Genomic DNA, 22,680 nt, shown 5'->3' on the forward strand with positions numbered 1-22,680 from the left:
AAAATTTTCACCTAAAGATACCAGAAACTCAACAGTAAATAGTTCAGAGGGATACGAGGCAATACTGTGAAAGCCTATATTAATCCTCATAAGACAGGTCTCAGTTCTTTCGGGCTTAAATCAACTAGTCTTCAAAAGCAGATGGAATCTCATCATAGATCAAATCCAAGCTCAGTGCATCACATCTTGTGTTAGAAGTTCACTGTGACTTACTCTGGTGCTTTATCAGGTCCCTGAAGCAGCAGCCTCTCAGGCTGGTGGCTCTTAATCTTGAGGTGCTTCACTCAGCCTGGCCCCTGGAGCCCCTCTGCTCAAGTGAGCGCCTTCATCCTCCCAGGTGATGATCCCATTATGCAGGAACTCGATGCCAGGTGATTTCAAACATTGTCTTTAAATCTGTCTCAAAAATACTTCGAGTGACAAAACCAAGAAATCCACAGTCTGGGCTGCTGTGATTTAGGAAAGCTGGGGTTTGGCTTTTTTTGACTAAGACAGAATGAGATTGGCTAATGCTTAAATAACGTTCGTCTTGGTTATATGGGTGTGTGGGTGCTCAGGTGTTTGAATGAATGCTTGAGAGAAATGCTTGGCATACCAGATGAAAAACAGGGTGATGAATAACATAAGGTTTTCTTTTGACTCTGATTTTGCACTGTTTTTTGTACTTTAGGGTGCTTCTGAATCACTTGGGAAACTTCTTGAAGTACACGTTTCTGACTTCCTGACCTTCACAAAGCTCCTCTAGGTGTGGGTTGAGAGTCAGAATCCACATTTTCAACAAGCTTTTCAACTGATTCAGAAGCAGAGAGCAACTGGACCAAACTTTAAGAAACATTCTTTTTATATTTTATTTTAATTAAATTCTGAATTGACACATACTTGTATATATTTAAGGGCTACATAGTGATGTTTTGACACATACAATGTATCATGATCATATCAGGGTAATTCGCATATCCATCATCTCAAACATTTATCATTTCTTTGTATTGGGAACATTCAATATCCTCCTCCTAGCTATTTGAAGCTATATATTATTCATTAGCATCATTGTATTGTGTTATAGAATGCTAGAAATCCTACTGTCTAGCTCTAAGTTTGTATCTTTTAACAAATCTTCTATCCCTCCCTTCCCCCAACCCTTCCCAGCCCCTAGTATCCTCTGTTCTACTTTTTATTTCTAGGAGGTCAATTTTTTTAAGTTTCCACACGTGAGTGAGAGAATATGTGGTGGTTCAATTTCTGTTCCTTGCTTATTTCACTTAACAGTGTCCTTCAGTTCCATCTATGTTGCTGATAATGACAGGGTTTTATTCTTTTTTATGGCTGAATAGTGTTTCATTGTGTATGTAGAGCACATTTTCTTTATCCATTCATCTGTTGTTGGACACCCAGCTTGATTCCACATCTTGGCTATTGTGAATAGTGCTGCACTAAACCTGGGGGTGCAGATGTCTCCTCAATATACTGATTTCCTTTCCTTTGGATAAATCCCAGTAGTGGATTGCTGGATCATATGGTAGCTGTATCTGTAGTTCTCTAAAGAGTATTCATACTGTTTTCCGTAATTGCTATACTGGCTTACATTCCCACCAATAGTGTATAAGAGTTCCCTTTTCTTTGTATCTTCACCAGCATTTGTTATTTTTTTGTCTTTTTGATCAAAGCCATCCTAACTGGGGTTAGATGATTCCTCATTGCGGTTTTGATTTGCATTTTCCTAATGATTAGTGATGTTGAGCATTTTTTTCATATATTTGTTGGACATTTGTATATCCTTTTAAGCAATGTATTCAGATCATTTTTAAATGATCAATTTAAAATCAGATTATTTTTAAAGCAGATTATTTGGTGTTTTTTGTTTTTGTTTTTTCTGAGATGGAGTCTTACTCTGTTACCCAGGCTGGAGTGCAGTGGCGTGATCTCGGCTCACTGCAGCCTCCACCTCCTGGGTTTAAGTGATTCTCCTGCCTCAGCTTTCCGAGTATCTGGGATTATAGGCACACACCACCAGGCCTGGCTAATTTCTTTTGTATTTTTAGTAGAGATGGGGTTTCACCATGTTGGCCAGGCTGGTCTTGAACTCCTGGCCTCAGGTGATCTGCCCACCTCAGCCTCCCAAAGTGCTGGGATTACAGACGTGAGCCACCGTGCCCAGCCCATTATTCGTGAGGTTTTTTTAAATTTTTTTTATTTTTGCTGCTGTTTGAGTTTCTTGTATATACTGGATATTAATCTTCTGTTAGATGAATAGTTTGCAAATATTTTCCCCCATTCTGTAGATTGTCTTTTCACTCTGTTGTTTCCTTTGTTGCACAGAAGCTTTTATAGCTTGATGTGATCACATTTGTTTATTTCTGTTTTGGCTGCCTGTGCTTTTGAAGTCTTACTAATTTATAAAATATTTTCCCAGACCAATGTGCTGCAGCATTTCCCCTTTGTTTTCTTCTAGTAGTTTTATAGTTTCAGGTCTTACATTTAGGTCTTTCCTTCATTTTGAGTTGACTTTTGTATAGGATGAGAGATGAGGGTCTAGTCTCTTTCTTCTGCATATGGATATCCTGCTGTTCCCACACCATTTATTGAGGAGACTGACTTTTCCTCAATGTATGTTTTTGGTGCCTTTATCAAAAATCAGTTGGCTGTAGATACAGGAATTAATTTCTGGGTTCTCTATTCTGTTCCATTGGTCTATGTGTCTCTTTTTTGTGCCAGTACCATGCTGTTTTGGGTACTACAGCTTTGTAGTATATTTTGAAGTCTGGTAGTGTGTTCTAATATAATTCTTATGTAATAGACTATATTTATTCCTGGCTTGGTGATGAACCTGAGGACCCTCTGACAATTTAGTACCACCTGGGGTGTGTTGGAATCTCTATATCTTGGTGGTTTGGGAGGGATGGTGGTGGTGGCAGTGGTGGGATGTAAGAAGAGAGCTGAGAGATGTAAGAAGACCACTGCATTTCTCTAGCCTTTGCCACAAATTCCAAGAGTTAAGAAGATTCCAGATTTTAAAGTTTGGCTGGGATTGAGTTTGCCTGCAGTTGCTGTGCCTTGGAACCTGTTGTAAGGTTTTGGCTGTAGGATCCAGTGTCTTCCTTCCAGGAAGTTTGGTTATCATGAGAGAAATTCTAGAAGACTTATTATTTTCTCCCAAGCCAGAAACTCTAAGGTTTTTGGGTATAAACTCTTCTAAGATGACAAGACTACTATAGGGAAGGAAGAAAGTTTCTTTTCTTTCTACCCTCTAGGTTGAGCATATTTTGGGGTTATATGTTGTTCTTTCCTTCACCACAATGATTAAGGCATTACAGCCCCACCTGGAGATGTGTAGCTACCTCCTTTGTGACACTGGTAGCTCCAAGGAGGAAACTTTTTGTAGACTTTATTGATCTTTGGAGATGAGAAGGGTTCAATAAATGATTACCCGATGATATTAATTTTAAAGACATACGGGACACTTGGGAAAATGCATCCATAGTTTGGCCCCCGCTTCACATACTGAGTGTGCTTTATTTTGCTGATTTTTCCTGAGTTTTTCTGTAAGTAGGAGATAGGAAGTTTTATAAACAAGGTGCTTCTTGATCTCAGAGATGAAGTTTTAGATGTTTGTGCACAGGAGGGACCTGGAAGGCTACTGAAACCTCCAGAATCAGTATGTACATTGCTGGAAAGAGCTGCTCCTTCCAGCTCGGTTCTTGCACCAGGCAAATCCTTTAGTGGGAACCATGGGGGAGGGGAGATGCTGAAGGTAGGGAGGGTCTCGGTCTCTGCCATTTGTCTGTTCATGGAGGTGTCTGTTGACTGCAGCTCTGGAAGAGTCAGGTAGTAACTATCCCACGTGGAGTCTCACTCTGTCGCCCAGGCTGAAGTGCAGTGGCATGGTCTCGGCTCACTGCAGCCCCGCCTCCTGGGTTCAAGCAATTCTTCTGCCTCAGCCTCCCGAGTAGCTGGGAGTACAGGTGCACGCCACCACGCCCAGCTATTTTTTGTATTTTTAGTAGAGACGGGGTTTCACCATGTTGGCCAGGCTGGTCTCGAACTCCTGACCTCGTGATCCGCCCACCTTGGCCTCCCAAATTGCTGGGATTACAAGTGTGATCCACTGCGCCCAGCCAGGAGAAGGGTCTTAAGCTGAAGAACATGGCATGGTTGCCATTGGTCAGGACAAGACAGGGTGCAGAAATCTGTTCACAGGCCCTGTTCATGCAGTCCAGCAGTTTGGAGCAGATGAGTCTCAGAAGACAGAGGCCTGGGGAAGGCGAGGCGATCTCAGCAGGGAGGTCCACTTCTCCACGAGGCTGTGGTCAGCTGGGGGCTTGGTGCTCATTCCTGTTTCACATGGCAGAAGGTGGGCCTGGGTAGGTATGGGGCCTTCATGGCCCTGGCCTTGGCCATCGTGTGTGGCAGTGAGGGGCTGATCCTCACCAGGGCTAAGAGGAGTCTGAGCCCCTCTTGGTAATAGCAGTGATGTGGCTATGAAAGGTGTGCTGCTCAGTCATGAAAGAGAGGGCCATAACCTCCCCTTCTTGGGTGCGTTATGCTTGTTGTTTTAATTTTCACTTTTAAATTTAGATGAAATGATTTTGCTTTTTGTTAGGACCAGCCTGTCTAGCAAAGTGCTTCAAAGAAATATTTTTTTCATGCATGTTAGTAATTCTCTTGCAGTTTGGCTGTAACTTCTGGCTGTCAGCATGAGTGAGCTGTTTCCCACGGCAGCCCCCCGCCCCCACCCCGCACCCCCCACCCCCCACCCCCCCACCTCCTTTTTTTTTTTTTTGAGACAGAGTTTCGCTCTTGTTTCCCAGGTTGGAGTGCAGTGGTGTGATCTTGGTTCACTATTACCTCCGCCTCCTGGGTTCAAGAGATTCTCCTGCCTCAGCATCTCGAGTAGCTAGGATTACAGGCACCTGCCACCATGCTGGGCTAATTTTGTTTTGTATTTTTAGTAGAGACGGGGTTTCACCATGTTGGCCAGGCTGGTCTTGAACTCCTGACCTCAGGTGATCCACCCATCTCAGACTCCCAAAGTGTTGGGATTACAGGCATGAGCCACTGCACCCGGCCTCTCCTTTCTATTTCTCTTCTTGCCTGGGGTTTGGCTAAGGGTTGTTGGTGAAATCCTAGGCCCAATTCCTCCCCTGACGAAGGAAACGTATGCTTTTGTCAACTTAACATCCTAAAGTTGAAACTTAATGAAACTATGTCAGGTAGATGGGGGTGTAGAGGCAGCAATGAAACAGGTACTGTGCAGACAGATGATGCCTCAGAGATGCAAGACCGGGAAGGCACCGTGAGTAGGTAAGGGCAGTGCAGTGTGTGGACGTGAGTGATTGAGAATGTGTGCAGGTGAGTGTGAATATGTGCAAATGTACCTTCAGGGGTGAGTGCATGGGTGGTTATGAATGTGTGAGTGTGTAACATTCCTGACGGCTCCAGTTGTGCAAGTGTGCGTGAGTTAGTATGTGAGTGCGAACATGTGTAAGCATGAATGCAAGTACCTGTGTGTTTATATGTATAGTGTGAGAGACGCATGTATGTTTGTGGGCATCAGCGTGAGTGTGTCACATATGTAAGTGTATATGAGGGTATATATGTGTGCATTTGTGCTTCTTTTGGAAACAATGGATATATCTGAAGGATGTTAGTAGGCAATGGCTTGTCCTTCAGCCCTTCCCAGGAAGGGGCCTACACTTGCCCTATCTCCCAGCTTTGGGATTGGGCAAGGGTTTCACCAAGAAGCTAGCCTGGTGAGAAGGAAGATGGCTTTCCTCACGGGTTTGTTTGCTTGCTTCCCTCATTTTCCCTTTCTCCCCGTAGCACATGCTTTGATTTTTTTCCCTCTTTTATTGATGTTATTTTTAACATAGCAAAGAAAATATGTTCTCTCTGTGTACAATTAAGTTCACCAACACAGCAGTCAGGTTGCACACTGTAGCTTCAAGAAGTTAATAAACCCCAGAACCTAGGAATTAGATTTGCCTTATTCCATTCTCCAGAAGGGAAGATCTTTAAGAATGTTTCAGGATTTTATCTAACAATTTCACTTGGTTTAATGAAGCCTGATCCAGAAATATGGTTAACTGTTCCATTTAGAAAGAAAGCTGTGACTTTCAGATACAGCTGCGAGCTCCAAACAGCAGCACCTGACAAAGCCATGACCCTGTGGGAAACCAAATGTAATTTATTTTCTACCCGGGAATGTGACCCGCAGGAATTCTTCTTAATGCTGTGTGGACAGTCTTACCTGTGTATGACACAAGCTGACTTAACTGTGAAAGGCCATGCTGAGAGAACACTTGTTTAGTCTGTTGCAATTTTTTTCTAGTCTGTTGCAATTTTTAATCAGATAGTATCCCTCCAAATATGATAAAAATTTTAACTGTCTTTAGAAGAAGTGTATACTCCTTAGTACACATGATTCAAACCTGTGCCTTTGCATTGAAACTATTTTAGAAAGCAGTGGAAACATGTTCTTTTTTTCCATCTGAGGCAGAAAGTTAGAGATGTCAGCTTGAAATAGGTAACATGAAAAATCATTAATGTGTCCCTATATCCTATATAATGTGACATCAATTGGTTATTCTGTCATCCTTACTGAAAAAATAAAATAGCATTCTATTCATTTCTTTGTACCAGCTCCTAAATAATGTCCTCTTCAAATATGTAGTTATTTGTTTGAACAGGATGCGTTTGGGAAGCTGCCTCTAGGAGACAGAAGAGCTGGCAAGCTGGCAGGTTCTCTGTGGATAAGTTGGTAGGAGCGGTAAGGAGAGAAAAGTTAAGCCTTTGCTTCATTCCAATCAATGGCATAGAGTGGATGGGGAAACTGAGGGCAAGTTACTTTGCCTTTTCATTGAAAGTTTATCCCCTTCCTTTTCTACTTCCCTCTGTGTACGAGTGCCATGTGGCCAGGTGTGGTGGCTCATGCCTGTAATTCCAGCACTTTGGGAGGCTGAGGTGGGTGGATCACCTGAAGTCAGGAGTTCGAGACCAGCCTGGCCAACGTGGCAAAACCCCATTTCTACTGAAAATACAAAAATTAGCTGGGCATGGTGGCAGGTGCCTGTAATATCACCTACTCGAGAGGCTGAGGCAGGAGAATCGCTTGAACCTGGGAGGAGGAGGTTGCAACAAGCCGAGATCATACCATTGCAGTCCTGCCTAGGTGACAGAGCTAGACTCCGTTTCAAAAAAAGAAAAAAAAAAAAGGTCAGGTGTGGTGGCTCATGCCTGTAATCCCAGCACTTTGGGAGGCTAAGGCGGGCGGATCACCTGAGGTCAGGAGTTTGAGACCAGTCTGGCCAACATGGTGAAACCCTGTCTCTAGTAAAAATGCAAAAAAAAAAAAAATAAAATAAAAATTAGGTGGCATGTGCCTGTAATCCCAGCTACTGGGGAGACTGAGGCAGGAGAATCACTTGAACCTGGAAAGTGGAGGTTGCAGTGAGCCGAGATCACGCCATTGCACTCTAGCCTGGGTGAAGAAGCGAGACTCCATCTCAAAAAAAAAAAAAAAAAAAAAAGAGTGCCATGCTTGCTTGTGGAAGGGGATGCTGAAGCTCTGTCTGCAGGTGTGTGGAGGGGGGCACACATGGCACAACGTGCTGCAGTGTGAGCCTAACTAGTCTCCTTCCTCAGCTTGAAAGGATGATTGCTCACGTTCTGACTTGCCACGAGCATTGTCTGCACAGCTGCAGTCACGGTAACATTAAATACAGGTCAAGTGGAAGACACTCCTGGAGAAGGCAGAGTCAGCACTTAATTTAAGTTGAGCATTGGCTGCTCAGAAGTGACCCTGGTTCTTCTCTCATTGGGGGAGTTTGTCTTTTGCCCCACATTAAGGAATAGGGGCAAATTTCAAGTAGAAGGATGTGAAAACAAATAAAAAAGGGTTTTTTTGTGTCTTTGTTAATGTAAGGCTAGCAGCTGCTATAACAGATACTGATCCCCGTGGCCTAATTAAAGTTTCTTTCTTATTAATATAGTGGTCCGCTGTGCGTGTTGCTCAGCAGGTGGTGCTCTTCCAGGTGGTGATTCAGGGACCCAGGTTCTCCCAAGTTGTGCTGTAGGTTGTCTCCATTCCAGTGCGTGTGTGTGCTCATGTGTGCACACTACTGCTCACATTCTATTGGCTGAAGCTCAAACAGCCACACCCTAAGCGCAGGGAAAGCTGAGAAATATGTTCTGGATGTGACTTCTCTGGAAGGGGAGGAAAGGGATTTGTTGATGGTAGTTTACGTCAGTGATTTTCACACTTCACCTGTAACAGTTTACCTGGAAGCTTGTTAAAACCCGGAGTTTCTGATTCAGCAGGGCTCGGGTGGGGCTCAAGATTTTCCATTGTTAACAAGACCCCAGGCAACGTTGTTACTGCCGGCTTGGTGATCACACTTTGAATAGCCCTGGTTCTGACGTTTTTGCGTCTTCATTTATCCACGCTGTTCATGAGAACCAGAAATACCTTTATTAGAATGACTTGAGAGATAAGAGGGAAGAAGAGTAAAATAGATACTAGTCTTGGCCAGCCCATCTGAAATATTAAAAATAATTCAAAGTGGATGATTTCTTAGAGGACTTAGAGCTTTGGAGGACTGCCACCTGGGCAGTCACGTGCTAATGAGATGGCTGCGCCTTGCTCCCTGGCAGGGGCCATAAGTAGGGACCTCTATTGCCAGGCAAAGGAGCTTTCAGCTTCATTATCTCTGTTGGAGCAGGGAGATTTGGAGAATGAAGTATGCAAGTTAGGTCCTGGAGAAGTGATATGGAAAAGTTACAAGGAAGGACTTGAGTGAGAATCAAGCAGCTTGAGCTTGCTGGAGTAGACCCACGTCTGAACTTTGGACACAGAAGAGTTGAAGTTGGATTTTAAAGTTCAAGTCTCAGGATACCTGTAACATGGGGATAACATCTGTTCTGTTAGGTTATTGTGAGAATAAATTACGTTAGAAGTTCATAAACTTTCCTGGTTGTTGGTGCTTCTAGGTTAAAATAAGTATCTAACGGATTCATTTTTGAAGTGGTTAGTTCCAAACATCCTCATACGTATTTATGTCTAAACAACTCAGTAGCTGTTTGAAAAAATAATATCAATTGAAAGAAAAATATTTTAGTTTCTTAAATAACCACAGTTACTTATTAATGGGATGTATGTACCTGTGGGTACTGCACAGCTTTTGAAACCTTGGAATCATACTGGACATTGCTGTTCTCTTTTCCTGTTCTACGTTGATGTTTTTTTAATTGCAGTACCTGCTGAAACTTTGCAAAAATATGGCATCGAAAGGAATGTAGTGCAGTGTAATATTAAAACTGTGGAAAGTCCCTGAGTTGGTAGTACAGACTGTAGGTATGTTGACTCTTGCCATGTATCCCTCAAAAATGTAAAATATATTGCATTGCCTGTATCAGTTCACTGTATGACCCAGGTGCTTTGATGCATGGATGAAGAAGCGTGGGATTTAGTTGGTTTTTTTCTTTATTCATTCCTTTCACAAGCGTTAACAGAGTAGCAATGAAGTGTGAGGCACACTGCTGGGTGCTGTGTAGAGGAAGACAGTTTCCACCTCCTCAGAGTGTAGTCTAGTGGGGAAACCAGTCATTGAATCAGATAATCACACAAATGTAGACTTCAAATGGGGCCAGGGCCATAAGGGAGCATTTCAAAGTGCTACAGGAAAGAATATTTGACCTGGTCAGGAGAACTTAACATGGCGAGAAGGGGTAGGAACCATATTCCAGGCAGGGGGAGTAGCATTCTGGGCAAGTGTTTTTCGACCTGTCTGTGGTGAAGGACCTGCTTTCCCCCATCCGCCAGTTGCACTGTTATTGATTCATGACTAGTATGTAGCTTGTGTGGACCATGTGTGTTTGACAACTTCTGAACTGTTGAGACTTGTCCAACTGATCTATGCATTTGGATATTGAAACAGAGCCAAACGCAGGAAATGTTTCAAAAGGCTGTGGTGGACTGGTAACAGTTTGTAGACCATTAGAATTTGCAGACCACACTTTGAGTAACTGCACCAGACAGTGGGAATAGCATGTGCAAAGGTCCTGTGGTAGGAAGCAACTTGGTGACTCTGAAGGAAGAGAGAAAAGACACTAGTATCAGTGGAAGATGAAGTGAGAATGTAGAAAAGTCGGCAGGGGCGGGCCTCAAGGCCACAGTAAGAATCTGAGGCTCAGGTGAAGACATTTCCATCCTGGTGGAGAAGGGGAAATTGTCTTGACTACTTCCCAGGTGATAGCCTGAGAAAATTAACAGGCCAGATGTTTGGCTACAAAGATTCATTGTGTGATTTAAGCAAATTGCAGTTCTTCTTCTTTTACCATGGATGTAGAGTTCAGTGGCATTTCAACATCTCAGAGCAGGGGGAGTCCTTGCCTTCATGCGAATGGGCCTGCTGGAGCGTGTCCAGGTGGTTGCAGAAGCACCTGCAGTTCCATGACGGATGCTGCCATGTGCTCAGGCTCCTTATGGTACCCATGCCACTGGCAGGAAGTTGGAGACCAAGCTTGCTGCTGCTATCTAGGTGTGAAACTACCTCTTCTGGAGGCCTTGTGAATTTCACCTGTTCCTGTGAATTTATATGGAGCATGTTGCAAGAGGCTGTGTTGCAGTGCTTCTGCCGGTCTCTGTCATTCTGAGGTTTAATGTGGTATCCATGAATACTGGGTGAAGTGTGGGCATGGCACCAAATCCTGAGTGGTCCTGGCCCTTGCCCGTAAGTGCCCCATTATGAACTCCACTCTGATTTAAGAATTCAGTGCTCTCTCCCTACTCAGGCTAACTTTGGGCATCTGGGAGGGACTTTTGCTTTCCAGCTTCATGGATGTGGAGTCTTGATGTTGACTTCTGGATCACTTTGCTTTTCTCTGCTTTGCTGTGCAGAATAGGGTAGGAGAGAAAAATGATGTACTGTGGTTTCTCTGTGCAGGTACTTCGTACTGGATTTCGAGGCTGGCATCCTGCAGTATTTTGTGAATGAGCAAAGCAAACACCAGAAGCCTCGAGGAGTCCTGTCTTTGTCTGGAGCCATAGTGTCCCTGAGCGATGAAGCGCCTCACATGCTGGTCGTGTACTCTGCTAACGGAGAGATGTTTAAACTGAGAGGTGCGTTCTCCCGGTAACTTTTCAGACAGGCCTCGCGGGCTACATTTATAGTTGCCATGGTGATGGCTCTCTTGTTTTTTGATTTTTTTGTTTTTGTAAATTGCCTTTGACAGTTTGCTGTGTTTGGAGGACTCTGTGGTGACACACACTGCCCCTCTTATCCCTGGGGTGGGGAGATGGAGCTGATGTTAGGAATTACTTGTCCTAATTAACTGAGGAATTAAGGACAAAGGAAAGGTGAGTGATTGCCAAAGCAGCACGCCTTAGGACTTCGAAGATCTTAAGCGTTAGCTCAGTATATTTTCTTTGACCTAATAGTATGCATCTTCACTAAGTGCCCTGTGAGGGCTGTGCTATAAGGGCAAAATAAGCCCTTTAAGGGTGCGAGTGTCTTCCTCCCAAAGTTTCTCTAGAACCATTTCTTGTTAAAGTGCCCCTTTGAGTTTTGTTCAATCCACTGTTGTAGAGCCTGGTGAGAATGGAGTTAATGTCCCTTTGTATGCTTTCTTCCCTTTTCTTTGCTTCTTGAAAATGGATATCTTTGCTTTAGTAAAGGAAAAAATAACATGGATACCTGCCCAGCATCCCAGAGATGAGGATGACTTTCCAGGGAGCCCAGCATTCGCCCTCAAGACACATCCATTGCACAGAGATGTCAGACTTGTAATAGAATTACAGTGTAATTTGATTGCTAGATCATTCTACCAGGATCTGGTATGGTTGCATTGCTGTGATTATTCTGCCACTTTTCTTCTAATAAAATAATGAAACGAAACAACAAATCCAAATGCCCACATGTGCATGCCCGCACACACACACGGACACGCAGAGTCTATATTATTTATCAAGGCCTGAGGAAAAGTAGTATGTATTAAGTATTGAGAGGTGGTTGAAAATTCTCCCTTTTTCATGCAACATTTTCTTTTGACTAAGTAAGAGCTAAGGATGAAGAAATGGCCGCTTGCTCTCTGTTCGTGACCGTGATGAGTTGCCTCTGCAAAGTCCGACTTTGGGTCTACATTCCTCACCTCTCAGCCCAATTTTCACCATTCTTCTGCCAAGCTTTACTACCCAAGAGATGGAATAAGCTAATGTTTATTATCTATATACAAGTCATATTTCAGAATCTATAAAACAATCCAAAAACCTAGGAAGTAAAAATGTCTATAGTTGATAAAATTTTTTCAGGAATGTGATAAGATTCATGTTCTCTTGAGATTCATGCCGTGTGCATTCCAGCTGGCTAGATTTATATGGCCCTTGGCTTTGCTTTGCCATTTATTGCTTAATAAATTGTCAGTGCAGAAACAATAGCAGACCAAAAACTTAATGGCACTTTCCACCCTGCCTGTGGTTTATAAAATGACACAAACCCATACAAAAGAAAAATCCAACTAATTTGGCAATTGAGCCATCTTGTTTTGCCATTGAATCATTAATATCCTTTGGATTATGAAGCCCTAGGTTTTTTTTAGAGGGCAATTTTAATAGCAAATATAGAGGTTTTATGATCTGCATGGAATAATCGCAATGGCTACATTTAGCTAAAGCTTAACTATAAAAAAAAGTCAGGATAAATTTTTGCATGTTTATGGCTTGTTCTTAGCCCATCCCACAAGGAACTGGCTGTTGGTGTCTCATTTCACATCTTACCTGCACATAGTAGGAGTTGGATCATGAGATCCTGAGACACACAGCTTTTGGGAGTATTTCTGATGCAAAGCGTTTGGATAGTACTGCCCCAAACTGGCAATTCTTCAAGTTTACTAAGGAGAAAGGCCCTAATTTCTGCAAAGTCCTTTGTCTTTGGAAGTTCATTTCACCTGGCACACTCTGTAAATCAGACTTGTGCAACAGGCCTCTTGACAGACAAATCATTTGGGATTTGTGGGAGCCGTCTTCATGCCTTAAATGGGACTAAGCCAAAGAATTTCCCATTTAGTAACTCTAGATTTCTTCACCTGAAAGTTCAAGCCGAAGTCAGGTTTGATGGACAAATGACACTTAGGCCCAGTTTTGTAAACAGTTATAATTTCCAGGGAATCGTTTTTTTTTTTTTTCATAGTCAACATGTATGCAGCTAGTGTTATAATATTTATGCAGTTATTTATGTGGTTAAATTGATGATTTAGATTTCATTAGAACCTGTTGTGTGCCCATGATATTTAAGAATAACTTTATATATATTATTTGAGAGGTAGGTTATAGACGGAAGGATATGACTGTACAACATGACTACTTGCACTTTAACGTCTATTTGGGGGAAGTTTGAGGCTCTCTAAGGCAGCGTTTGGTATCTTGCTCTTTCCAATCGTATGAATCTTTGAGAACATACTAAAATGGTAATTCAACTGAATGCTTATTTTGTAAATGCTAGTGATACCACAATACAGCCCTGGTAGACAGCAAAAGGCCCTGAAAAAGTGCCCTTTGAGGCCAGGGTCGGTGGCTCACGCCTGTAATCCCAGCACTTTGGGAGGCTGAGGCGGGTGGATCACGAGGTCAGGAGATTGAGACCATCCTGGCTAACACGGTGAAACCCCGTCTCTACTAAAAAATACAAAAAAATTAGCCGGGCGTGGTGGTGGGCGCCTGTAGTCCCAGCTACTCGGGAGGCTGAGGCGGGAGAATGGTGTGAACCTGGGAGGCAGAGCTTGCAGTGAGCGGAGATGGCACCACTGTACTCCAGCCTGGGTGACAGAGTCGGACTCCGTCTCCAAAAAAAAAAAAAAAAAAAAAGATGCCGTTTGATACTCATATTAGCTACACAAGGTTAGAGGCATTTGAAAATGAGCATGTGGTTCCTTCCCTGCTGCCTTTTTAAAGAAGTATTATAGAAACGATTTTTTTCAGAGGAGGTTAAAAAATGGCAAAATTATTCTTATAATGGGTATTTCAGAATCCATTTTTCATATGACTCAAGAGAGGATGTTCCGTGGAGAGTCAGTGCAATCTCTGTTTTGGTGTAAGTACAGGCCGCTTGAGAACGCTGGGATCTGTGCTCGCTTCCCCACCTTCTCGATACCTCTCACTCCCCAGGCTCCCCACCCCCTTTGGTGGGTGTAGAAATAAGTTGGATGTGTTTTGGAACAACCTCTGCAATCATTTCTTTCTCTGTTTTCTCTATTTTAGCTGCTGATGCAAAAGAGAAACAATTCTGGGTGACTCAGCTTCGAGCTTGTGCCAAATACCACATGGAAATGAATTCTAAGGTAAGTCACCGTGAGAAAGGAAGGAGGCATTCGAATAACCAGCATGGCTTTCAGCCCCCTGATTTGTTTCTATGGGGAAGGTGTTTTTCATGTTATTTTTAAAGTTGCCCACTGCAGTGGAATTCCTACTTGTCCTGCTGCACATCAATTTAAAGTCGGGAGAAATGCAGTAGGATTTTCTTGTAGGTAGAATACGAAGGCATGCAGACACTGTGGGAACCAAATCTGGAGAGACACTTTTGCATTCTGTTGTCACTTTAGGCAGCTGTTAATTGGTCTATTGTGAAGCTCTAGGGGCTGATTTCATTGTGGAGGCAGAGTTGTCAGATTCACCTAGTAGCCATCACCGATCCTTAAATAAAACCTAGTCCCCGAATTGCTTATGCACTTTGCAAGGAGCTTCTGCATTCCTAGTGTATAAAAATGTTCTCGGGTAATTTGGCGTCCAAGTATGATTTATTCTCTCCTGCGGACCTCGTGAGATCTTGTGTTAGGTGTACAGGAAGGAGGTAGGAGGTGGACATTTTCATGGATTATTGTGGAGGATTTACAGTCACTACAATACAGGAAATAATTTTTAAATGCATTTATCTGGGGCAATAAGTTTGTTAAAATTAATGTTCCAAGGGCTACTCCTTTATATCATTAGTTCAAATATAGTTATTGTAGTCAACAGCTATCTTTTTCCATATTCCATGCATCTGGTAGAAAGAGCCACACTTCAAACTTCTGATGATTCCATCCACTAGAACTTGCCTGCTTTCTGGGTCAGGGCCTTGTGAAATGTCTTTCTTAGATACACCTGGCTGTTCTGCCTCCAACTACAAACTCAAATAATTTCTTCATCTTTTTTTTTTTTTTTTAAAGAGACACCCCCTTTTCCTTAACTTGGTTAGGACAGTGGCACTTACCTGTAATGCCTCACTTAACTTGCCCTAAGCCGAATCTTCAGGAACTGTAGGTACAGCCCTATTTCTAAAGCATTTTCTTCCAACTGGCCTTCTTTATTTTCCAGGAATTATAGTAGGAGTTCTCAACATTTAATTGGTACTTTATATACATGTAGGAAGTGCAATTTGTTTTTGTCTTTTTATATGTGTCTTTACTTTTTATAAACCAGAACGGAAGAGGATAAAACTAAAAGGACTTATCCCCACCTATTGTCCTATGTGCTCATTAGAGATAGTTGCTCTTAACTATTCTTGCATATCTTGTAAATTTAGGCATGTGTTAGTATGTCTTGGTATGTGTATGTGTATATAACTGTATCTACATAAATACATGTTTTTATACAAATGGGATCACATGCATACTGTTTTCTTCTTCTTTTTTTTTTTTTTCTTAACATATTTGGAGATCTTTTTATATTAGGCACATGGATTTACTTGCACTCCTTTTTGGATGGCCAGATGGTGTTCTTAGGAATGGATGTCAGTGCTTTATTTAAGTCTTCTACTAATGGAAATTTAGAGTTGTTTCCTTATTGTTGTTGTCACGTATAATGCTGTAGTGTGTGACGTCTTTGTGCATATATATTCTTATGCCTCTAGGTGTATATCTGTAGGATGAATTTATACCAGTGGAATTGCTGGATCATAGAATGTGTCTTTGAAATTTTCATAGACGTTGATAAATTGTCTTCTACAACAGTTGCCCTTATTTGCATTCCCACCAGTTCTGTAAGGGTTTGTTTCCCCCTCTCATTAATGGGTGTTATTAACATTCAGGTTGTTCTGTTCTCACAGATTAAAATTGGGTACCTCATTATTTTTATTTTCATGTCTAAAATCATGACTGGGGCCAAGTATGTCTTCAATTGTGTATTGGCCATTCTTAAAATTAATGCAAACTGCCAATTTGTATCCTTTACTTGTTTTTCTATTGAGCTCATTTTTTCCTCTTCATTTGTAGTAGCTCTTTGTGTACAAAGGATTTTTTTTGGCCTGTCATTTGTACTGTTGATATTATCTCCTAGTATACAATTTGTATTTTGAGTTTGAATAAAATTTTTGCTTTGTAGAATATTTAATTTTTTGCAGTCAAGTTTATGAGTATTTTTATTTTTGGCTTTTGGTTTTGTATGATATTTAGAAAGGGTATCTCTGGTCCAAAATTATGAAAATATTCTTCACTGTTTTCAAGGAGTTTATAGGTTAATTATTATATTTAAATCACTGATTCATCTGGAATTTATTTTGGGAGTGGGAATGGAGGTAGGGGAACCAACTTTAAGTACCTTAATATTTTGATGAATCATTGTAGAGAAGGAAAATTAAAGGCTTCCTAATGGTAGTTAAAAAAAAAAAAAAAGAATTTGAAGATTTTTGGAAGCAGAGTTTGAATTCCTGATATATTCTCTGGTTAGCTTCAGGAATACTGACTAATCTATTAATATTAGAATCAAAACAAATAATTTAGAAGTTTAGGCCTGGAGAATTTCTTATTTGAGAAATGGAGATGAAAGTGCTATTACCACTCATTTATATCCTAGCTAGCATGATCAACTAGGGAATAATAATTTTAAAACTATGAACAGACCTTATTATGCAATGACAGCATTATCAAACTCAAAGCTGCTTAAGCAGAAGTTAAATAGTGAAAACGAAGATAGGCTCAAAGTGAATATAAACTTGATATCTAGTCAACTATAGTATTGCTGCTTAATTTGCATCATGATTATTAGGAATACATGCCAAGCCTCCTCTTCACCGTGTTTCTTCTTTATTCTCAGCAGATCAGATCCCTTTACAGTAGACTATAGAGAATACTTTCCCTGCAGCTGCTTGGAATTTTGCTTTTTAAAAAACTCTTATGTAAAATCGTGTTCAGGGTGGGAAAAAAAAAATGAAATTGTGTTCCCTGGAACAAATATTAGGCAGGTAAAATGGTGCTGTAATTCAAACTCATTTTAGTAAGAACTACAGGATAGCCAAATGCATAGAACTGTAGAGCTGAAAAAGGCTTTAAGGATGACCCAGCCAGTGGTTTCAAAACCCAGACCTGCCTTAGTCACTACCTGATGAAGTTTTTCCCCAGTCCAGAGTGAAATGAGAAAAACAAGGAGGACATTATTCGCAAAGATAACTTTATTCAAAATAAATGACTAAGAATAATGTTGCTTTGCTTTTGGATGGTTAAAATATTCCTTTTTATTGTAGAAGATGGTAGAATAGAATATTGATTGCATTTTTAAAAAATTGACTTTTATTGGAGTATAATTTGCATGCAATAAAATTTACTCTTTTTAAGCGTTAAGTTCAATGAGTTTTGACAAATATATAGAGTCGTGGAACCACCACTGTACTCACAATTCCACCCTGCCAGCAGCAGGTTCCCTTATTACCCCCTTTATGATCAGTCTCCTTGCTGACTCCTCCGCAACTGGCAACTATAAGAAAATTTTAGTTTCATTGGCTTTAATTGTGAATGAGAACATTTTTAAAGGCCAGACTTGATGGAAACTTACAATATTTTCAATAGTATTTGGATTTTTTTTTTTCCTGGACAAGGAAGGTGGATTCATTTGTAGAGATGACTTGTATAATAGCTTATGAGTCTGCTGTGATGCTAATTGGGCTTTAGTATCTTCTTCCCTGACCTTTCATTCCTGAAGGATAAATGTGTGACAGACAGTGATGCTTATCACTTCCTCAAGTAGCACTTGGCAGCCACCTAGACAATGGTGGGGGAGGTGGAATGTGGTGCTTCAAAACCTGATGGAGCTCAGGGATTGCCTTTTTGGTTCAGGTGGCTGTTTTCTGACTGGCATTCCCCATCCTTACTGCAAATGTATTCTTAGTGCCAGTTCATCTCTAATAACTTGCAAAGGCCCTTTTTTTTCTACCATGGAAGTAGCATTTTAAAAGATTATGAATATTACCTATACACCATATAAAACATTCAGAAGATAGGAAAGTATTTTAAAAGGTCACCCCAGACCCCACCCCCAGACATAATCTGATGCTACCATTTGGGTTTGCGGAATCCCTCCAGGCACTTTTTAATGTGGGAAAATGTAGAGACACACATGACTCCATTTGGAGGTCCATCCTGCCCGTCTTTTTTTCCTGTACATTCATATGTACAGAACTTGTACACATTTCGTTTTCATGGGCAGTTTACATCTCTGTGAGGAGGGACTAGGAAGACCAGGCTTTGACCATAGACCTGTTCTATGTTTGGGCTGTTTTATTTTTAAAGCGACTGTGAGAATGTTTGATTGGGGGCCTGTTTCTTAGAACATTTTGGGGATCTCTCTTGTGTTTTCAAAAGAGAGTCAGCCACTTGCCCTTCTCTCTGGGTCATTTCTGATCCCTTTTCCACCTCCCTCCCTCCGTCCCTCCCTCCGTCCCTCCCTCCCTCCCTCCCTTTCTCCCTCCCTTTCTCCCTCCCTTTCTCCCTCCCTTTCTCCCTCCCTTTCTCCCTCCCTTTCTCCCTCCCTTCCTCCCTCCCTTCCTCCCTCCCTTCCTTTCTCTTCCTTTCTTTCCTTTCTATTTCTTCTTGTCTACTCTGCGCCCAGGCTGGAGTGCAGTGCCATGATCTTGGCTCACTGCAACCTCTGCCTCCCAGCTTCAAGCAATTCTCCTAGTAGCTGGGATTACAGGTGCGCACCACCATGCCTGGCTAATTTTTTGTATTTTTAGTAGAGACGGGGTTTCACCATATTGGCCACGCTAGTCTCAAACTTCCGACCTCAAGTGATCCACCCTTCTTGGTTTCCAAAGTGCTGGGATTACAGGCTGAGCCACCGTGTCCCGCCTGTGTCCTGTTCTTGATTAACTCCAAGTGGGAAGTTGAGAAAATAAAGGGAAGTGTTTCCTGGTATTTTATGTATCTAACAGTATGGAAAGCATGGCAACTTTTTTTCCCCATCTATGGATAAAAAAGCGAGAAAATGTAGATATATGTAGAGGTATTTGAAATAGTTTACAATACTCATCGCATTAGAAATCCTTTCTCTGGGCTTCTAGGACCCCGGGTCTGACTGTCCCCTGGCGCTTACTAATGACTTAGTTTCCCATCTCCTGTGCTTGACCCTGTGCTGACTGAGACCAAACAGTGGTGGCCACACTGAGGATAGCAGTAGGTGCCTGTGAATCTTCATCTGTGTAAAGAGTTTGAAGACACTGTGGTTAGATTGGCATATGGTTAGGGCTTATTGTCCTTGCTAGGTAATTCTAAATTAAAATGCAAATTTTAGGATAAAGTCTTATGCAAATTTGGTCATGGAGGAATATGATTGTCTAATACAGAACTTTAAATTCATTATAAGTCATAGGGGGTCTTGAATGAACAGCAAAAGATACTGAGTTTTGAGGAGTGTGTCTATTAATGTCTATTAATGCTGGAAGCTGCCCAAATCACAGATTTTTTGGATTTTTCTTTTTCCCCATCCCCTTACAATGATAATTGCACATTAATTCACATGTGGCCTCGTGGTAGTAAGAGCCCTGTCTTACCCCTGTCCACTGGGGTCTGGACAGCCCCAAGAGTAGGGGGGGGCAGCTCTTCCTCACCCCCTTCTAGCTGTGAGGGACCTGCCTGTGTTTACAGAACTTCCAATGATAGCTGACAGCGGTGATATTCCCTAACTCTCCTCCCCCGCCGTTGTCGTGGCATCTGTACTCCCCAAGCATGTCGGGGCTTTAGTCAGGGCATGTTAGAGCATTGGACGGTGAGAAAGGAGGCCTTAGGGAGATGGGCTGACTTGGCACCCTGGCTGACACTGGTTGGTTCCACATCCACTCTGACTCAGGAGAGCATGCTCTGTGGGTGTCTTCTGTCCTGAAGACTGTGGGTCCTGAAGCCACGGTTCCCACTTATGTGGTTGAGTGCACAGGAGTGTATGGATAGGTTGAGAGGCCAACTGATAGACCTCGCCCCTGCTTGCCAAGTGCAGACACCACCCCTGTTTGGGGACATTGAGAGACCTTACTTGGCGAGGTCTAGGGGATGTGTGGGCTGCTTCCGGGGAATTAAAGGGTTTGTTTGTTGGGGTGGGAAGGAGGAGACAGGAGTGGGGAATTCTATCCATAGCAATATGTGAAGAGTGAGGTGATTTGAAGCTGTTTAATTGTTCCTCCTGCCAGTCTAGGTTTCTGATGGTGAAACACTACAACTTTATTGACTCTTTCCTGCCCGGGGGTGTGAGCTAGAGGGCTTTGGAGAGGTGCTTTGATGTTTTGGTTAGGATGCAACACAACAGGAAGCAAGATTAACCCGGTGACATCTGTAGACTCTGAAACCATGTGGTTACGAGGGATTTCAGAAGTCATCTAGCCCAACATCCTGGTTCATCCAACTACCTGGAAAGAAAAATGCACACCAAAATCTTTACGCTTATACTAAGTAAAGATTGAGTCTACTCAAAACAACACCCAATTTTATTCTTTTAGAGAGGGTACTGCTGGCAACTCATTGGCTGAATTCTCAGAATTTTGGTGGCAATGACAAATGACACTGAATACCTCTTTTATATGATTAAGCAATTTTAGGGTCTCTCAGAACAATTTGAAACCATTCAGAAGTAACGGAATGATTAAAATGTTATGTCTTAGTCTGTTTGGGCTTCTGTAACAAGCTACCGTAGACTGGATACTTACAAACAACATGAGCTCTTCTCTCATAACTGAATCACCCCCAAAGGCCCACCTTCTAACGCTGTCACCTTAGGGGTTAGGATTTCAACAGATGAATTTTGGGGGAGACACAAGCCTTCAAACCATAGTAGATGGAAAGGGATTCCAAACTCCCTTTGCTGCATTTGTCTAAGAACAGTAGATGAAAAGGGATAAGAAACTACAGATTCTAAAACTATGCTGTCCAATATGGAGACCTCTAGCTACATGAGACTACTTACATTTAATCGAAATAAGATTTAAAACTCAGTTCTTCAGTGGCACACGTTTCAAGTGCTCAGCAGCCACCTCTGACTGATGGCTGTGTATTGGACAGCACAGATGTAGAACGTTTCCATTATCACAGAAAGTTCTGTTGGATGGAGCTGGTAAAGCTTCCAGTATTACTTAATGGCTTCTAAGAAGGGAATTTACCAATATCTCGTTTTGTCTCCTGCACGATGAACAGCTCTTTTAATCTACAGAGGTTTAATGGAGCTCCCTCACCCCTCCTGTCCCTCCCTCCCTTCTTTCCTTCACCCTTTCTATTGGGAGTCCTGGTTTTCTCTAGGACCTCAGCATTAAATGCTTGATCACTTTTACTTGTCCACTTGCCTCACCTGTGCAACAGGAACATAGGCCTTACTGATCTGAAGGCAGGAGCTAATGTTCTGTGTGGTCCGGGTCAGCTGCTTGTTCACCCCACTGGAGCCATTTATGGAGCAGACATCTCAGATGCTGCTTTAGTGAAGGTCAAAGGAGCAAGGAAGACTGCTAGTTGGTGCCAGTCCCTAGCTTGAACAATCGTTAGTGGCACCAAACTTCCTAAGGCAAGTCCAAAACTTGATTTTGGCATTAAATGCCCACTCATTTTGGGTCCAGTTTCTTCCCCTCTATCCCTACCCATCATTCAGTCAATGTTCTAGACAAACAACTCCCCAGGCACCCTGCACACCTCCATGCTTCCTTGCCTTTGTCACTGATGTTTCCTTTGCTGGGAATGCCTTTCCCTCTCCCTCCCTTGTGGTTTTTAAAGCTCATATACTTTATATGGGTCGGGTGCGGTGGCTCACGCCTGTAATCCTAGCAGTTTGGGAGGCCAAGGCGGGTGGATCACGTGAGGTCAGGAATTCGAGACCAGCCTGGGCAACATGGTGAAACCCTGTCTCTATCAAAAATACAAAAATATGCCGGGTATGGTGGCATGTGCCTGTCCTACCAACTACTCAGGAAGCTGAGGCAGGAGAATTGCTTGAACCCATGAGGCGGAGGTTGCAGTGAGCCAGATTGCACCACTGCATTCCAACTCCAGCCTGGGCAATAGAGTGAGACTCCATCTCAAAAAACAAAACAAAAACCGAAAGCCCTTTACACTTCTGTGATGCCTTCCTGACCTTCCCAGGCAGCATGGCCTTCTCTCTGTGCTCCCATATATACCAGTACTCACTGGTATTATAGCCATCTTATTGTGCCCTCATGGCCCACCGTGTGTCCTCAGAGGCCTGGGACTGTGGGGAAATCATACTGCATCCTCTGCATCTGGCACTGTCATGACACGTGGGGGTGAACATAAACCACTTAGTGCATGTTCAATACTCAACAAATATCAACCCTGCTTCTTCCTTCTTCTTCTCCTTTACCTGTGAGTAGTAGTATTAGTACCAGTATTAGTAACAGTAGTAGTATTAGTAGTAGTGGTGTTGGATTTGGGTTCCTCAAAAAACTAGATCCAAGA

At 42.4% G+C, this 22,680-nt stretch overlaps 1 protein-coding gene across 4 annotated transcripts in view; it reads left to right on the forward strand.

The window, feature by feature from the left end:
- OSBPL10 (oxysterol binding protein like 10) overlaps positions 1–22,680 on the forward strand; it is a 326,237-nt gene that overhangs the window by 91,335 nt on the left and 212,222 nt on the right. For all 4 annotated transcript variants that reach the window (XM_015132398.3, XM_015132400.3, XM_015132397.3 and 1 more), the window contains exons 2-3: positions 10,941–11,116; positions 14,249–14,328. In XM_015132398.3, the coding sequence (XP_014987884.3) occupies positions 10,941–11,116; positions 14,249–14,328 (256 nt within the window). The remainder of the gene's footprint in view (positions 1–10,940; positions 11,117–14,248; positions 14,329–22,680) is intronic.

The sequence above is a fragment of the Macaca mulatta genome, chromosome 2, assembly GCF_049350105.2.
Source record: "Macaca mulatta isolate MMU2019108-1 chromosome 2, T2T-MMU8v2.0, whole genome shotgun sequence".
In the NCBI taxonomy this organism is placed as follows: domain Eukaryota; kingdom Metazoa; phylum Chordata; class Mammalia; order Primates; family Cercopithecidae; genus Macaca; species Macaca mulatta.